The 18,932-nt window shown below is 37.8% G+C and overlaps 1 protein-coding gene across 1 annotated transcript in view; it reads right to left on the bottom strand.

The window, feature by feature from the left end:
• The window catches only part of hecw1b (HECT, C2 and WW domain containing E3 ubiquitin protein ligase 1b), a gene marked incomplete at its 5' end in the record, with an annotated part of 59,901 nt that overhangs the window by 4,581 nt on the left and 36,388 nt on the right, over window positions 1-18,932 (bottom strand). Inside the window, 12 exons of the mRNA XM_036556897.1 lie at window positions 857-955; window positions 1,055-1,207; window positions 1,573-1,686; window positions 1,800-1,914; window positions 4,808-4,914; window positions 5,683-5,766; window positions 5,852-5,948; window positions 6,401-6,506; window positions 7,489-7,623; window positions 9,920-10,105; window positions 11,903-12,024; window positions 13,895-14,010. Coding sequence (XP_036412790.1) covers window positions 857-955; window positions 1,055-1,207; window positions 1,573-1,686; window positions 1,800-1,914; window positions 4,808-4,914; window positions 5,683-5,766; window positions 5,852-5,948; window positions 6,401-6,506; window positions 7,489-7,623; window positions 9,920-10,105; window positions 11,903-12,024; window positions 13,895-14,010 — 1,434 coding nt within the window. The remainder of the gene's footprint in view (window positions 1-856; window positions 956-1,054; window positions 1,208-1,572; window positions 1,687-1,799; window positions 1,915-4,807; window positions 4,915-5,682; window positions 5,767-5,851; window positions 5,949-6,400; window positions 6,507-7,488; window positions 7,624-9,919; window positions 10,106-11,902; window positions 12,025-13,894; window positions 14,011-18,932) is intronic.

Raw genomic sequence — 18,932 nt, 5'->3', positions numbered from 1 at the left:
CAACAATGCTTAGGCTGAGTATAAAATAAGTTGTACATAACATGACAAAATTGTTTATATGTCATCTCACACTTTTGAACAGTTTGTAGGTACAGTAAATATAAACTATACTATGAGTGATGAGTATGTGCAGCTAAGTTTTTGTTATATACAAACTGAGGAACTAATAACTATGGTCTGATACGTATAATACTTAAGTGTAACAGCGTAAAAGTATGAATGGTAGTACAATAAACATTCTGTGTATACAAGTTTATATATATATATATATATATATATATATATCGCTGCTGTCGGATCAAAACCTTGTATCACCAACATACTAACTTTACAGGAGAAGGAAAAAACATACTTTATTTTTACTGTTAGTCAATGGAACCAGATTTTTTTCCATGTCATTTGGGCCATTTCTTTTGGTCCATTCATCATGAAATTCACAAACAATATAAAAGACAACAGGCATTTTCAAATTATGTAAAAAACTGAAAAACGGAGATACAAGGTTTTGTTCTGATAGCAGTGATATGCATATACAAATAGATACATAGGGTGTAGTAAAAAGGTTGTAAAAACATTCTGCTGCACTAATTATGCTCTCAACAATATTTTCAAGAGACTTGGCATACCAGACTGGCTTACTGATCCAATACAGAGGAATGGGCCAATATAGGCATATTTTAATGAATCGAGCATCAGCTATGTTAAGCATGATCCAGTTTCGATCCACGTTTTTTTTTTTTTTTGTGTGCTGTCTATGAAAGTACAAACATCGGTTCAGTATCAGCCACTACTCATTAAGCCTCTCAGATATGATTGGAGACATCCCTAAAAGGAATCATTGCAAACATGCACTCACAGTCTGAGGAGAGCCTTATAAAAGGGCCTGGTGAAGAAGGCATCCAACAGGTACTGATGAATCAACGCCAGGCCTAGTATGCGGCCACTGAAACGGAACCTGAACACACAAACATCAATGTGTAGGTTGAACATGTCTTCATTTCGGAAGGCTACACCAAACGTGAATTCTTTCCAATGGACATGCAGAGAATCTCACCATTCCAGATGGTTCTCCACAAAGGCAGACATGGGGCTGATCTGGACTGTGTAGGTGTCATTAGCAGAATACTCAAACAAGCCATAATATGGGTTAAAGAGCTCCTGAGAGAGCAGGAAGAAGAACTCCCGAGACGGTCCGCTGTAATCCAGGCTGGACAAGACAGAAAAGAGAATCTTGATAACACATCATTGGTTTGATCCAAGCTCACAGACGCCTTCATTACTGAATTTACACTTGCAAAAATAAACATTGCTCAGTGGTTCTTGGCCTGAACAGAGCGTTCTAGGAAAAAAACTTTTATTTGTATACATTTACATTACATATTAGATTATGTGGAGGCACTACATACTTTAAACGGCTCTCCACGTTCACATATCTCATTTAGAAACATGATTCTTTGAAGAGCTATCCATAAAAGAGTGGTCCTGTGGCATCCAAAGAACCTTTATTATTAAGAGTCAACATTCTATGTACATTTCAAGTCAAGGGAATTTAAAGAAAGTGGTAGGCCATACCCTTCCTCCCCGACAAACGTGATGTAGAGTTTGTTCCTTTGGAGCTCTTTGCGTGAATAGGCCATGACCTGGTTAAATGTGCCTTCCAGCAGGTGATCTCTCCTCACTATCAGCCTGGTGCACAGACCAAAGGTGCTGTCAGTTAATTGGTCAAACAATGGGCCTTCCATAACAACAGTTTAAAGTGTATTTAATTAACCATTACACAACATATTCAGATCACTCACTTGATTTTACCAGGGCCTTGTCCATAGCCCTTGGCTTCCAATTTTCTGTAGAAGTTGCGAAGTTTGGCTTCGAAGTCTCTGCGGTAGGGGGCTGGAGCTCGAGCTCGCTGGGTCCCTAAACCGCCAATCAAAAACAGAAACACATCAGCACTATATACAATAAAAAAACTACCTTTCTGTCCAAAAGTAGGTCTGATCAAGGAGCCAAATGATCCATAAACATTCAGAATGATCAGTGGCCACACAGTAAAATGTTAAAGGTTTAACCCTTAGAAGTTAGTTATTATCAGGGATGTTGCAAAATAATGCTGCAGTACTAACTGTTTCTCACTCACTGATTCAAATAAGCAGACAATTCTGCTGAAAGGACACAGTCTAAACTTTCAATTAAAGGGGCATTCTGGCCTAAAACTAGAGTTTAATATTATTTGTTGTGTTATATAGTGTTCTGAAGCCCAGCAGTGTGTCCCTCAGCCTCATTTTGATACAACTTATGATTTTATATCGAATCATGTTTTTTATTCATCACTGTTGTCTCACCACCATACCCAGCACACATTATGTGAAATGTGAAATTATGTGGGTATGACAAATGCTAATAAAAACAGAAAGCAGTGATTAGTATATTCTGTTTGACCTGCATTAATCTGAAAAGATACATGCTATTTGAAGTTTGATCTTATCAGCTGTATTGTTTTTTTTACGCTCTTTCCAAATGTGATGCCTGCACATTCCAAAAAAGTGGGACAGGAGCATGTCTACCACTGTGTTACAACACCTTTCCTTTTATCAATACTTATTAATCATTTGGGGACAGAAGACACCAATTGATCCAGTTTTGAAAGCAGAATTTTTACCATTCGTATTTTGCACTTCATAATGTGCTATGTGTTTTTAATGGGAGACAGGTCTAGACTGGAGGCAGGACAGTCAAGCACCTGCACTCTCTGATTACGCAGCCATGCTGTTGTAACGTGCAGAATATGGCTTGCTTGGCTTGCTACTGTCATGTTGAAATACGCATGAACGTCTGAAAAAGACGTTGTCTAGAAGGAAGCATATGTGGAAGGAATATCTAAATGAACTGAAATATATATATATATATATATATATTTCAGTTAATGGTGCCTTTATAAGTTATCCATGCTATGGGCACTAATGAACCCACAGACCATGACAAATCCTGGCTTTTGAACTTTATGCTGGTCCTTTTTGTCGTTGGCCTGGAGATCACAACGTCCATTATTTCCATTAACAATCTTAAACGGTTGACTCTTAGACCACAATCGATATCCACTGTACATCAGTTCAATTCAGACAAGCTCGAGCCCAGAGAACTCAGTGGCGTTTGTGGACTTGTGGCTTGTTGACATATGGCTTCCAGCTTTAAACTATGTTTGTGGATGCAGCGAGGGACAATGTTTATTGACAACTTTTTGTCAAAGAATTCTCAAACCCATGTGGTGATATTCATCACAGAAGTATGTCTTTTTTAATGCAGTGGCAAGTGAGGGATTGAATGTAATAGGCATTCATGGGTTTTTGGCCTTGCCCTTTACTTAAAGAGATTTCTCTGGATTCCCTGAATCTTTTGATGATATCACAATGTTTCCTACAATCCTTGCAGTTGTTTGCTGAGGAATGTTGTTGTAAAAGTGTTGGATTATTCGTGCATACATTTTTGGCAAAGTGGATTTACAAATCACTGCTTCCTATTTTGATTTGCAATTGACATACTGTCCCAACTTGTACAGAATTGAGGATTGCAAATACAACCAGGCTAGCACTAGTGCAACTTTTACCTTGGTCATCCAACAAAGTCATAAAGAAAACAGTAATTCTGTCTTTATTCAGCACAAAATGGATACTAGAGACAGTGGATGGATACTTTTTTACCCTTTCAGCCAGAGAAATACACAAAAAAGGGTAAGATTTCTAGACTGCTAGGTGGATACCTTGGTACCTTTAGCTGTTAGCTTGTTGTCCTCATTTTTGTCATTGGAGTTATTAATTCTCTGCATTGTAATGATGATTTTGATTATTGATTATATGGCTGCAATAAGATATTCAGCATCCTATCACTAATGTTAGCTGTCAGGCTAATCAAAGCAGCCTGTCCACAAAAACCCACCCTAAAGCACTTGTAGCTTTGCAGAACCTTCAAGACACATCATCAGGATGGGTGTTCTTAGTCATTAAACCTTAAAATCTCACTCTAGAGTATACCGCAGCACGACTGTAGGATCAGAGTAGCCATGTTTACAGCAGATTGAGTTGTAGTGATGGTTACATTTTTCATTTTGGCCAAAGTGTCCCTTTAATGTCATGTCTGTAAGTTGAAGAAAAGATCATTTATGATTTTGATGAAATTTACTGTTGTGTACAGCTTTTTTGCAGCAACTTCTAAGGGTTAAAGACACTCTTTAGGATCCAAAACCAGTTCTAAGACAGAACATTTCTGCCCGTATTGCCATCTCATTTTTCATTTGGATAGCAAGGAGAAAACAGCGTTGGAGTTGTTGCTGGAGAGGAGTCCAATAACAACCACACAATGAATCCCACTGGTGGAGAGGGAGAGTTCTTGTGTTCCAACAGGTCAGAGGAGGTCAATGGAAAAGTGCAGTTGGATCAGAACAGATCAGAGCGGGTAGAACAGGGCAGCTGGGTGGGAACAGGTGGAGAGCGTCTGAAGGTTCGCTGGGGTACGCGAGAGTGAAAGAGCGTCTGACCTGGAGAGCTGTCACCAGAGAGACAGCACACTGGAACCAGTGGAGCTCTCTCAACGATGCCTTAGCCAGGCCCGATGCACAGCACAGCACAGCACAGAGCAGATTATTCATTAGAAGCTCAGAATGGAAATATGAGTCAGTGACTTCAAATGCAACAATGAGAAAGCTTTAGTTAAATCCAGAGCACTGATCGGTCCAACACTCACCAACAAATAGCAACAAACACAAATGTTGGATTGCTACATTAGTACATGTCCAAGACTCCAGCATGGGACCCACCTGGAGAGTTCTGTGGAGAGGAGCCGGGGGAGCAGCGTGGGGAGAAGCCGAAGCCGGAGTGAAATGCAGAGAGAGGAACGTAAGACATGATCTCCTCCTCAAACAAACTGCAGAAAACAGACACAAACGTGTTAAGCACCTTTCAATCTATTACTGATCATAACAAATACACAGGTAATATTTGCAGGTAAAGTAGCTCAAAAACTCAAGTTAAAGTTGTGTTTGTTTAATGAAATAATCACTCAAGTAGAACTCTAGATAGCCTAGCAAAGAACAATCACAAATGTTGCCTAGCAAAGAACAATCCCCCAATTACATGATGCTACCAAGCTGAGAGGGAGAAGGTTAGCATGTGCTTCCTCCGAGACACGGAGCTCCACTGCATCTTTTGAAACTGCCACTAATGCAATGTCAGACAGCTCAATACGCTTGGAGGAGAACACTAACTGCAAATTCTGTCACATCAGCTAGTAGATACCCACATTGAGTAGCATTGTGTGGAGTAATGTGGGGGGATGGAGGGCAAACTGTCACACTTTTTAAGTTCAAATGAACTCTTCTTTGTAATTTTTGGTTTCTTTTAAATATCTCTTAGCTCTTTTCAAATTAAGGTATTTTGTACCTGCCTACTTCTGCAGAGCACATTTAATTTTTTCCCAATGTATTAAATTCAGCAAATAAACAGCAATTTTGTATTAGAATTTGCAAAAGTGTGTTGCCTGTGGTGGATACACTAATTTAGTTTCACTTAGAAAACTGATTAAACATGTCATTTGACCAGGAGTGCCGAAACTTTCGTACACGACTGCCCGTAATCACTATGGGAATATAATAATAAGGACATCATAGAGTGGGTACGCTAGAAGATGTCTTACCTTAACAGCATGACCAGATCAGCATCGCAGGACAGTTTCTCCAGCCTGGGTGTGCCCTCTGTGCGGATATGGTGAACCTTTTCCCTGAGAACACACACACTTTAAGAACTGCCACACATACATGGTAATACATTGGAACAGTACAGTAAGATCATGCGGAGGTCAGTACTTGAGCGAGTGGTTCCTGGCCAGGCTGGGTTGTCTCTCTTGAAGCACCTCAAAGATGTTGGGCTGCCGTAGAAACACCACAATCTTATCGTTGTACGCTGTTGTAGAGACAAACTGGTTTAGCAAACATAACACATATGACCACAATCATTACCAGACGTGACAAGTTTACTTAACGCTTCATGAATATGCTAAAAAATCAGTGTAAGTAGTGCTATCAGTGTCTATTAGTTCAAAGTGTATCATGATACACAATATGTTATGATTTGTTTTTTCAGGCATTTGTTCAGTTGGAACTAATAGAATCAGTGGTGCTACATAAAAATACCATTAAAAACTGTGAACGGGATCATTTTTTGCTCTAATGACTGAACAGAAGTTCAGTCATATCAATTATATATACATATCAATTATACTGTTATATATTTACTATCTTGTCACTGTAGACAAAAGGTTAAAAAGCCACTCTACATGCCCTAATGAAAAAGTTACACAATGAAAAAAAAAATGTCATAGTTAAAGCAACAATCCCCTCTAGTGGTGCTCATACCTAATGGCACTGGCTCCTGTTGGCTTTGGTTTCTGATGGCTGCTACTAAGCTGTTACCAGGCCGTGCTAACAGAGATACTCCACGAGTGCGGGACACCTCTGACGCCTGCAGGCACACCAACAAAACTGGTCATTCATTGAATATAAGAATATGAACTGGCATGAAATTATCATCACTTAAGGTACATGACATATATGAACAACCACTGGATAAGCAATATATTGAAATTATAACATATTGCACATATATACAACCCTGACTGCTGGTATATGCTTCAGCATCCCCCGCACCCCAGAAGGATAAGCAGCTTAGAGTGTGTGTGTGTGTGTGTGTGTGTCTGTGTGTATATACATACACTGTAATACATTTTGTAAGATATTTTGTAATATATCAACAATATATTGCATTGTAAATAGGTCTGGATCAGCTTCATGGATCAGCTTAAGTAGGTACACATAAATACATTTTCATAAGCTGTTTTCCTGATTGGACTGAGCTTTGGCTATATTATGTAAAGCCTCTCTGAATGTTAGTATCAAATGTTCTCAAGGTAACATTAATAGAAAGTTCTAATAATATTAAATGGGCTTGAGAAAGAGTGTATTTATCACAGCTAAACAAATTTCCATTCCAAAAATATTCCCCTAACATTCCATTTTGGCTGTAGAAATGACTTGGAATGTTTAAGTGTTAAAAATGACCTTTTTTCTTATGATCCCAGAGCATTTTCCTTCAGTTAAAAGTCTGAGGTATCATTCTGAGAAACATTTTTTGGGAACATTAAAAAAACAGGATATTTTGAACGTTCAGTGTTCATTCCAGGTTAGCATCCTGCAATGTTATGCTGTGATTGCAAATGAGGTTAAAGTTCTGAGGAACTTTGTTTTAACGTAAGAATAATAATCTGGAACGCTTAAGGAAACTGGACATTTGGAACATTCAGGGAACATTTCAAATCAGCATTCCCACAACCAAAACAGAACGTTAGGGGAACATTTTTAGAATATACATTTGTAAGCTGGGTACCCATCTGAGTGAACACAGGGAATAAAACCGTGCACACATTCTGTCTCACATCCATGCTGACCTCTCCTGCGCTGTAGCTGCGCAGTCTCTGCAGGTGCTGTCGGTGTGTGAGGTGGTTAGGCAGCCTGCCATTCTGTAGAGGGATTCGGGGGTCAATGAAGGTGGTGGCACGACTGTTATGATCCACAAAGAATGACTGCAGAGAGAGAAAGAGAGGTTATAAGGCTTACAGAAAGGAAAGGGCAGCTCTGGAAATTCTGTTGGCTACTTCTACTCCTCAGTCAGGGGTGGATTTAGTGATTCTAGGCAAAAGGCAGTAATAGGGCCCCTGGACGTACATGCACCGCAAACAATTATATCTTGGCAACTGAGTCATCTTAAATAGTGGATATATCTAATATTTCTCATTTTGAGAATGTTGTAAGAATACTAAAAGTAGCAGTAGGTGATATGGCCAAAATATTATATTGTAATGCTTCAAAATTTTTCACTCGTTCAGTTGGAACTAATAGAATCAGTAGTGCTACATTTAAAATACAAAATAAAAACTGTGAACACAATGATTTTGATTCAACATCTGGGATCCTGTGTTGCACTAAATCCAGTTAAATGGGACAAATTTTGCTCTTTTTATAATGAAACAAGGCAGTTGGTCTGTACGATATCCTTAATATGTTCAGAAAAGCATTTTGTATTATCGTGACAAAATTTATCAGAATAACGTTATATATTGTCGTATTATCCAGACCTACTTAAAAGATTTTGTTATTTGTATTTTGAACTTGTTTTAAATGTTTTATTTAAAATAATTACATTTAATGGCAGATTAAGTTGGTATTAACTAATGTAGAAGTAAAGTAATGAGTAATGAGATTACTTTTTCCAAGAAGTCATAAGTAATGTAATCTCACTGCACTTTGTGAGAAGTAATTAGTAAATTGTAATAGATTTTTTGTGTAACTCCCCAACACTGGAGCTATCTATACTAACATTAACTCTAACATTATGTATGGTCTGCTAAGCCTGTGCAGCACCCTGTTCTCCCTGTTTTTGCCTTTCTCAACTGCTCTTGGTTAACTTTAATTTTCCCTCTGAACATCCAGAAAATATGACTGATCCCACACACCCCTCACACGAACTGTTCTCTCTTCTGCCATCTGGAAGAAGGTATCGCAGCATTCGGGCCTTTTACAGCAAGATGCAACAGTTTCTTTCCACAAGCCAACAGATTCCTCAACTCCCATGGACCCACACACACATATACATAACATCCACACGGACCCCCACACACATATACATAACACCCACACGGACCCACACATACATATACATAACAATATGGCACTAACTCACTCCCCACTTCTTGCAGTTCCAAATTATTGAACACTGTAAAAATAGTAGCATTTCACTGAAACACTTCACTTGACATGACTGTATATCTGAATACCTGCATTTTTGCACATTTTATACTTCACTTTAACATTGTTAGCTGCTAGAATTACTATATCAACCAAATACTGAATACTGTATATTGCTGCTCTGGTTGCTACCTCAGTGACTGCTATGCTCATATATGCTAGGCTATCTGCTAAGCTGCTAATAGGTCATAGTATGTTACCACCTCCTTTGCACAACTCCACATACTCTCAGTACCGTGTACTGCCTGTGTTCTGTTTTGTATTTATTGTAAGTCTTTTGTATTTATTTATTGTACTGTACTGTCTGCACTGTGTTTATTGTATTGTCTCGCACTTGTGTTCCTGTGTTGCACCATGATCCTGGAGGAATGTTGTTTCATTTCGCTGTCTATTGTATATAGCTGAAATGACAATAAAGCCTGACTTGAAAATCACACCAAAGAATCTCTTCTCCGTAACTGCCTTGTTCATCCCAGTCTGTCTTCATGCAATTTTGCCATCATGTAACATCATGGAATAGTCCATTATAACCATGATGCACGGTCAATTTTAAAAATAATAATCACTACAAGTGCAAATAACTGTCATCTCACAGCAAGTAGGGCCTGGGTTCAATTCCCCAGTCAGGCGACAACTGTTCTTTCTGTGTGGAGTTTACATGTTCTCCCTGTGTCTGTGTGGGTTTTCTCCAGGTGCTCAGGTTTCCTCCCACAGCCCAAAGACATGCAGTCAGGTGAACTGGAGATGCTAAATTGCCTCTAGGTATGAATGTATATGTCTGTGTGTCTGCCCTGTGATGGACTGGTGACCTGTCCAAGGTATTTCCTGCCCTCCACCCAATGACTGCTGGGATAGGCTCCAGCACCCCATGTGCTACAATTACTGACTATAGCTCATCTGTTGCTACACAATTTATCGTCAGCCCCTTCTACTCCATTCATCTAATGAAAAGAACCACCACAAGACCATCACCAGATATCATTTGGGTGGTTTACTACTCTTCATGTCAGTGACACTGACATGGTGTGTGTCAGTGTGAATTATGTGTGTGCCTGGATACAGGTGGATGACTACCTTTCCCTGAGGGTCAGCTTTGATCTCCCAGCCCCTGGGCAGCTCCATGTGTGAATCAGCAAAGCGGTTGAGAAAGGTGACCAGGTCGCGATTGTGCTGATAGCGCTCAAAATTACGCGCATCCCTCCTGATCTTCAGGATCATGTGCTTCAGACACGAGCTGTTCGTGAACATACGGTACGCTCCCTATTGGAGGGAGAGAGAAAAATGATATTACCACATATTTTAAGCTAAAGCATTTAAGCTAATATTGTATTTTCCAATATACTAATCCTCCATTAAGAGTAAATTAATATGGCTCATTAGGCAGACAGACAAACAGACTGACAGATTTACTTTAGCGATCTGTAAGGGGAAAACTTGGGGTCTCATTTATCTACTGTGTGTAAACCACATATACACACTTTTCTATGCATATGACATGATTTATATGTTTTTTTCTAGGGCATGAAAATGTGAGCATTTTTAGAAGTACTCCTAACTATGCATATGCAGAAATTCCTAGGGATAGAAAAGTATAAATGGGGTAAACTGAGTACAAAACAACCTAAACCATTTATTATCATTTATTATTTCGGCCGACTATTGTACTCATATAGATGAGATAGAGACAGATGACAGCTGATTTAGGTTCACAGTAAATGTAAAGCAAAATTCTTTAACAGGCACATGTAACGATTGACTGTGATGAGTCAGACAGCGGTTGGTTAGCCATTTTCATGTATACATAATATGCATCTCAATATTTAGTTATTATGAGATTGAATAATTTAAAATACACAAAACAGAACGTGTATTGCCATGTATAAAAATACTACAATTAAAATATCGCCATACTGCCCACCCCTAGCATAAACAAGTTAAATGCTATAAATATTAGCACAATTGAAAATGGAAATGTAAAAAAAAATCTAATTGTAACATTCAACAAAATTACATTTTTAACAATAGTAATTATGTTCCAATATATACAAGTTCACCCTAGTAAGAATTCATGGTTTTTCCCCACCTCATTTTAATGGGAGGAACAATTCTTACTATGAGTTTGACTTTAACATGTGATAAATTAGCTACAAATTTAATTTTGACGCGCTGAAATTGTTAAATTAATATTATTCTATAATGATTGCATATTCAAGTTAAATTTGCACAAGCGAAAATGAAATTATTACGTGCTAAAATTCATTTCTTACATGAGATAATGAAAAGTCTTACATGTAAAAACAACATTGTACATCAGTACAATGATCAACTACTTTTTAAGGGAAGTCGTTTACCATGTATAGTCATTTGGGGCTGTTTCTTTTCATAAATGTGTCTCGTGGTGCAAGAGCAGAGCTGCATTAGAATGCATAGGATGTAAAGACAATGGACACTGCGTTCCCATAATAAAGAGACATATAATTACACTTATTACCCATATTTACACATAAGAACAGCGCAAAAACATAAAAGTGCAGTAAAAGTGCAAATATTTTTATTTAGCACTATGTATGTAAACACCAACCAAAATGAAAAACAAAACAGAGTAGATATATAAATATAGATTATATATTATTTTATTAGATATAGTTATATTATTATACATTATATCTAATATTCTATAATAGAGTATATATAAATAATACATCAATTAAGGGTATGACTATTATAATTTGGTGTTATGGACAATAACATGATTATCTACCATTAAAATAGCTTAACCCCTTAAATGGCCAGGGCCCACCAGCAGGCCCAAAGTTTTATTACACACTTCCATAAACTAAGAATAGCTTAGGCAGTTTGCACTGAAGTCCCTGCAGTTACTAAATAATAAGCTTTAGTATGTAATAAGCCTACGGGTTAATATAATGGGGTTGATGTAATGGTGCTACATCCCAAGAGTCTTTTTACGTTCCAAACCCTTCCATTTTCCTCACCTTCCTGAAGTCAACTACTGTCTGTCAGTGTGTGCTGAGTGTGTGTTGTGGAGATGGTGCTTACGTAGTTGGCATGGAGGACGGTGAAGAACTCCGGATGTGTGATGAATTTGACGGCAGGACTCTGCAGCAGCTGTGTGATCTTCTGACAGTGTCCCGGGGAGCAGGGACTGTCTCTCCTCAACTCTGAGAGAAAAAGGGGTTGATTACAGGAATACTTCAGCCAAAAATAAAGCTGACATGAATAATAATGAATAAAAGTTGGTGGGTGACAGTTAGAATTTTGAAAATTAGCTTATGCTAAGTGGCGTCTATTAGATTACATTTATTGAAGGCCTTGTTAGCATTTTTGACAGAGACTGGATGCAGGTTTAACAGCACAGTACTGCAGTGTAAAAGGTTAGTGGTGGAAAAATGCATCAGCGCAAGGATCTGAAGTTGGCAATTCAACGGCATTCACTTTGGAATGATCGTTTAAAACTGATTATAAAAAGTGTTTATAATAATATTTAAAAATATGCACTTATTCTAAGCCTTTTACATTTTCAAATGTAAAAATATGTGTAAAAAAATCCACTATTTGTAGTAAACATTTGTTAAAAACACCTCTGTATGTAAAATAGGTACATTTGCTTATTCAGTATATTTTAACACAAAAATTTGAAGTGTACCAAAATAATCAAATCAAATAAAGGTGAAATGAAAGAACACACATTAAACCAAACACTGAATTGATTTTTCCCCCTAAAGAATTGTAAAAGAATCAGATCATTATGAGGTCAGAGATTTACACCCATACTCATTACTGTACATCACATTGTGAGGTGTGAATATGGTATGAATACAGCCATGTACATGTTTTGTTGACTTACTGAGTGAAAATAAGTCACATCTTCTTCAACAACGCACTTCTAAACATTTTATTTGCTGTAGTTTAACATATTGGAAACTAATAAAACTGCCATTACTTAGGCACAAGCCACATGTTTTATTTTTTCCCAATATGTTAAATTCAGCAAATAAACAGTAACTGTGTATTAAAATGTGCAGAGGCGTGTTCTCTGTAGAGGACGGGTTAACTTATTTTCACTTAAAAAAATCAACAAAAGCATGTCATTTGACCAGGGCTGCCCAAACTTATTTTATATATGACTCTATTTGTGTGCTCTAGGGCTTTAACTGGGTTTGAAATTTTGGTTTGAATTCAAACACAGTTTGAGAATTTTCTGTCAATCTCAGACTCAACCTGACACACAGCATCACATTTTGAGTCCGAACCTGAACCGTATCACCAAATTGTTCTGTGTACCAAAATCACCCGAAACAGCTCATTATCACTCAAAGTGCTGAATAAAACCTGATATTTCTCATGATAGTGTCATTTAAATTACAGTGTAGTGACAATACTAGTCACCATTAGATCAAAGACTAATAAAAAATATTAATATAAAATAATATCACAAAATAATCCAAATGTAGGTTAAAAAGTTTAAATCTTGCTTTAAGGAATGTATCGATTAAGTGATACATTTTAACAACAAACATTTTTAGTCTGGATAAGTTTTCCATACAGGGATGCTCTCACGCTGTGCAGTGCTGATACAGCAGGATGTTATCCTTTAATGGTTTAATTCTAAGGCTCTGTTTTTTATGTAGAAAACATAAAAAATACTTTATAAATAAATTAAATGTCCTTTTGGCTGCACTAATCTGTACTTGCCAGGATCAATATTTATTCACTGTGCATCTATTTTCTTACAAGCATTTACCTCGGTGCTAAGTTCTGTCAACAACATGAGTGATGACTCCAGTGTGCCAGATTAAAAGCTATTTGGCCGTATTGAGAATAAGGAGGAAGAATTAAGTAAGAAGACAAATGAAAGCAAGAGGAAATGCAAGGTAAAATGGGAGCTGGGCTGTGTGAACCCGAATGTGACCCGAGCCCATCACATTTTTGGAAAATGACATCCGATCCCGATGTCAGATGTCCCGTCAGGTTCAGACAAATTTCATGCTTTAGTTTGTGTGCAGGTGCACATATCTCTGAAGCACTCACCGCTCGCCTGAGGTGGTAAGTCAGTCTCTGTATTGGCCGTTCTCTCAGCTCGGGGGCTGCCGCCCTCCTCCTCTCTCCGCTCTGGGGCCTCTCTGGTCCTCTGGATGGTCTGATACCTGAAACAGAGATCAGATACAGGAACATGAGTCTGGAAGTTTCTCATCTATCACATTAGCTACACCACAGGATCGGAAGAAGAGATAATCCATCATATCTTTTTTAGGACTGTCATCATCGTTTACATTAGTAATGGAGAGACTTGTGTAGAAATGGAACACATGTAACAGTATTACATAATCAGGATCTCAAAAATGGAACTGTATTCCATTACAGTTAGAGTAAAAGGGCAGTAATCAGATAACACTAGTTTATAAAACAGTAGCTGTTACTAATCATGAAATTAAGTATTTAGAGTTCTTGCATTCATTCATTCATCATCTAAGCCGCTTATCCTCATGGGTCGTACTAGGACCTATCCTAGTGGTCATTGGGCAGAAGACAGGAAACAACCTGGACAGGTCACCAGTCCATCACAGGGCAGTTATTCATCATTAATTAACATATAAACATTACTTTGTATGACACATAAAACCATTACTTCATTGTGGTTTACAAACGACTTGTAAGTTGCAGCCTCCAATCTAAAGCTATGCCACATTGTCTTTTTCCTGGCTCCGCCCTCTTCTGTCTCCTAACATATAGCCCCGCCTTATCATTAGCGTTTCCACCTGTGTGTAGTTTGTTACCCCTCCTTTCCCAGGTGGTTTCTATTCTTGTCTTTGGTATAGGTAGCTCTCATCTTTCAGTTGACCTTTGTCTGGCATCATTTGCTTCATGTGTTGTTTACAGTGTTTGTTTTTGTCTTAAGTTTAATAAAAAGGATCAACTCAGGCCCACATCCTTAATGGTGGTCTGGTCTTCTGTCACGAATGGAGGCCTCAAGGCAGGACGGATAGGAGTGTTTATTGAGATTCTTTACGCACTATTATCTAATATCATAATTTAAAGAAGTTTGTAAATGACATGAATATTTACAGATATTTACATGAACTCAATTGTTTTCAATTTAGATTACAGGCTGCAAAACATTGCTGATAGTTCACATATAACTTATACATCATTTAGAACTTAGAACTTTAGAATACTTAGAAAATCACTGCTGTTAATGTTTGCCCTCTGCCTTGTCACGTATAGTGCTGCTTTTCCAAAAGCAGCTCAAAAAACTGGACTACAGGCATCTGAGCTGTATGAGTTTCAGCTCCTTGAAGAGAGAGTGAAACTCTTCCTGCTGCTTTCACTTTCCCAAAATAGAGAGTAGCCTTCCCAGCACAGGATATCTTTGTCACTTGAAGACATTCTATCGTTCGTTTCGTTTTCACAGCATAAAAAAATGGCAACAAATCCAAAGAGGGAATGAAATGAAAAATTGCAAATGCAATAAAATAAACACAGACAATTTAGCAAAGAAGCCCAGCATCATCTGTTCTCCTCTTACAGAGTACAATAAATAACATCAAATACTGGTTTGACTCATCAGTCAAATGAGTCTAATCTGTACAATTTTTAAAGCAATTATACGCCAAAACCATGCATTCCTATTTATGCATTTTCATCATACAAACTGCTGATCAATCTCCACTGACTCATGAAGAATGTACATTTTAATTTGTTAATAATGACTTTAATTGAGTAATCATGACAGCTCTAACCTTTTTCCTTATCAAGTCATGAGATATGACGCCTCTTACACCTTATTTTGAGGGTTTTCTTCAATGTGACACATTAAGTGGATCATAAACATTCAACTCTAACATTCAAGTCAAGCAGGGAGACTGAGCTGAACACCAAAATCCAATAAGGATTTGATGCAACACTGGGACTGCTTAAAGAAACAACAGAAAAGAACGTCTCCCACGAAGAAGACAGGCAAGCGAGTTAAAAAAGCAAAGAAACTATCATCCTACATGCACTCCAGTCTAAACAAAGGGGATTTCAATGCTCCAAATCCAAATCCCTCCACACCAAACCCTTTAAATCAAACTCCCTCGCCTTCTCTTGCACAGATTCTGTTAGGAGCTTCAGGCTGTTGTGTAAGCCCTCACTGCTGCTTCTTCTGAGTCAACCTCTGCTGTAAAGGGACTGTACACTGCTGAATGCAAACACACTGTAATGCTCTATTCACATGCTGTTGCTGCAACTTCTCCACAACTGAACGCACTAAATACAGACTGATTACAGGGCAAGAGTGTCCAGACTTCAGGTGGCAACTATTAAAAGATGCCTCACTCCAGCCACCATCCTCATTGTAATGTACACTCCTGGTTTGTTAGAAACTCCTGCCTTGTACTTGTATTCATTGGTCATTTTATCAGAAATATAGATCATCCAATGGCTTTTATGGGTGCATGCCCATTGGCCTGAGCCTCTGGGGGCTCCTACAAGCAATAATAAGAACATTTAAATCACTGTTTTGACTCACAATGAGAACTTTACTTCACTAGGGGGTCTATAAAAGTGAGGTCTGAATATTTCGACAGCATGGATTATGCCCATATCCAAAGCCAAATATTAAATGTCAGCCAACCGAGTTAAAGATATAAGTTTCATCACCCTTGTCGACAGTGATCAAACTTAAGAAGTAAGATATCAATGAAAATTTCCATGCCTGCTGTGGCAGTATGCTTTAGCTACACCAAACTGTCACTGGGGCAGTACCCCTCTTGTTGCTGGGGTGGTACCCTCAAGGGTACATCTCAATACCTTTGGTCAAGTAACATAACTGTACCATAATCCATTGAAATTATATTTTCTAAGTTGTCTGTGTTTATGGTTCTGTTTTAAACAACAGGTTCTGAAAAGGTACAAATATGTACTTTTAACCTGGGAAAACTTATTTATGGTACACAACTGGACCTTAAAACCACTGTTGCAGCTTTGAGGGTCCACTTACATTGTTTGTACCTTGACAAACGAAAAACGTACCTGCACAGAACCTTTATTTTAAACAGTGAAGGATGTTTGACGGTTTGGCTTTTTAAGTTTGCTGCTTTTTGTCGTCTTTATGCACATTCCAACTGCCCGATTTTAATTTGTCCTCTTCATTGGAGTATATGTTTGCTTATTAAGAGCAGACAAACTTTATAAGGATGTGATGCACTGGTTTTTGGATTTATGTTAACCCATGTCCTCATTAATTTCTGTGTAATCTTGCTATTGCGTGTCTTTACTGGAAAAAAATATGTGTTTAAAGCGGCAAGGTCCCCAACACTGCGGTTAGTATGCTGCCATTGTGGTGCTGAATAGGTAACCTGCTGTGAAATTTACTGACCAACCAAAAAAAGATAAGGAACCACCAAATATTTGTGTCCATAGGCCTTTAATTTGATGATGTGGGCCTGCATAGGGCTGGCCAAAGGGCTTTGCACACTTGTTGGTATTTCTGAACGAATACTCAAGTACTCATTCTCAAAATCACCCTTAAAACAATATTTACATTTCATAATTTACCATATTGTTTTGTATGTTTGTTGCTGCAGTTCAAAATATTATTTTATTAGTAGATCAAGCTAAAGCCCAGCTGCTCACATGCCATATGTTATCATAAAAGCCATGCAGTCCTTACGTTCAAATACACTTTAATCAGTCATGCAGACACTAAAGAAGTAACACATCAGAATTATTATATTTATTATTATATTATATTTATTTATTATCATCAAGGCTTCAGTTTTAATTTGTTTTAGTTGCTTTTATTTATTTTGTAGATTTATTTGGCTAGTTCACCATTTTTTATCAGAAATAGGAGCAATAGCGACAGCAGCTACGCCATTGTTCCCTCCTCATCCACTGCTAGAACTCACATCAGCAAACATGTTTGAGGCTCTGAGCTCCCTGGTTTTAGTGCCATCCTCACCACAGACTAATGGTACTTAGATGAGTACCACTTTACTTACACATCTGAGATGATTCAAAACATTTGTCATGTCTCCAGATCGATGTTTTATTGTAAATTTTGCACTAAGCACTTTTCTTACTGATAAGTTAAACGTGATTTCTCAAGCATCTTTGTTCTTTTAGCTTCAATGGCAACACAGAAAGTGCAGTCTGTCGCACTCTGAGGCAAGGTGATGTGTATCTGCTATGAATTTGTGATGTATTCCACTAAAGCAGATATAATTTATTTATTTTTAACATCATCCTTACAGTGACAATTACTGTCCTTTTAAAGGGCTTTGTTGACGAAATGTGTTGTAGTTTAGGCTACAATCTTTATGCCTTGAAAACAGACAAAGCTTCTGAATACTAAATATAGTACTGAACACCAACATAACAAACCAATACTCAAGTAATTAAATTATTCAGAGAAACATAAAACATAAAACATAAGTTCACAATTACTGACTGTACCGTCTGTTGCTACACAATTTATCAGCACCCCTTTATCACATCTTTCAATGGAAAGGGACCGCCATATGACCACTAAGTCAGATAGTATTGGGTGGTGGATGTTTCTCATCACAGCAATGATCCTGAAGTAATATGGATAATGTATGTAGCATTAGTATGAGTATATCAGGCACAGCAGAGTCACTGGGATTTTTAAATGCTGGAACTCAATGTATTTCCATTTTAATATTTTCAGTCCTTACTGTAACATTTCTGTCCACCAGGTGGTGCAAAAGATCTTATTTTCAAACACCTGCTAGCAAAACACAGGATGGATGAATAATGAGGTGAAGGGAAGCAACACAAGGCTGAATCACAGGTCAGTCGAGGCTACAGATGACCTCTCCACAGCACTAATACAAGCTTAATTATTATTACAACCCATTTGTGATGACAGGATATGTGGAAAAAATGCAAAATATTGTTCTGTGGTTTCACTTCACATAGATTTATTGATGCTGTATTGCACTGAAATCCATCTCTAATGTCTTTTTATAGTTATAAGATTATATGTAGTTATTAAATATTGCTAAGAGCACTTGCTTATATGTATGATGCTGTTAAGTTGCACTGCATTGAATTTAAGAGAATT

Source organism: Colossoma macropomum, unplaced genomic scaffold (genome assembly GCF_904425465.1).
Source record: "Colossoma macropomum unplaced genomic scaffold, Colossoma_macropomum, whole genome shotgun sequence".
Classification (NCBI taxonomy): Eukaryota; Metazoa; Chordata; class Actinopteri; order Characiformes; family Serrasalmidae; genus Colossoma; species Colossoma macropomum.
Note: the sequence above shows the minus strand (reverse complement) of the source record. Positions and strands in the feature narration are given on the sequence as shown.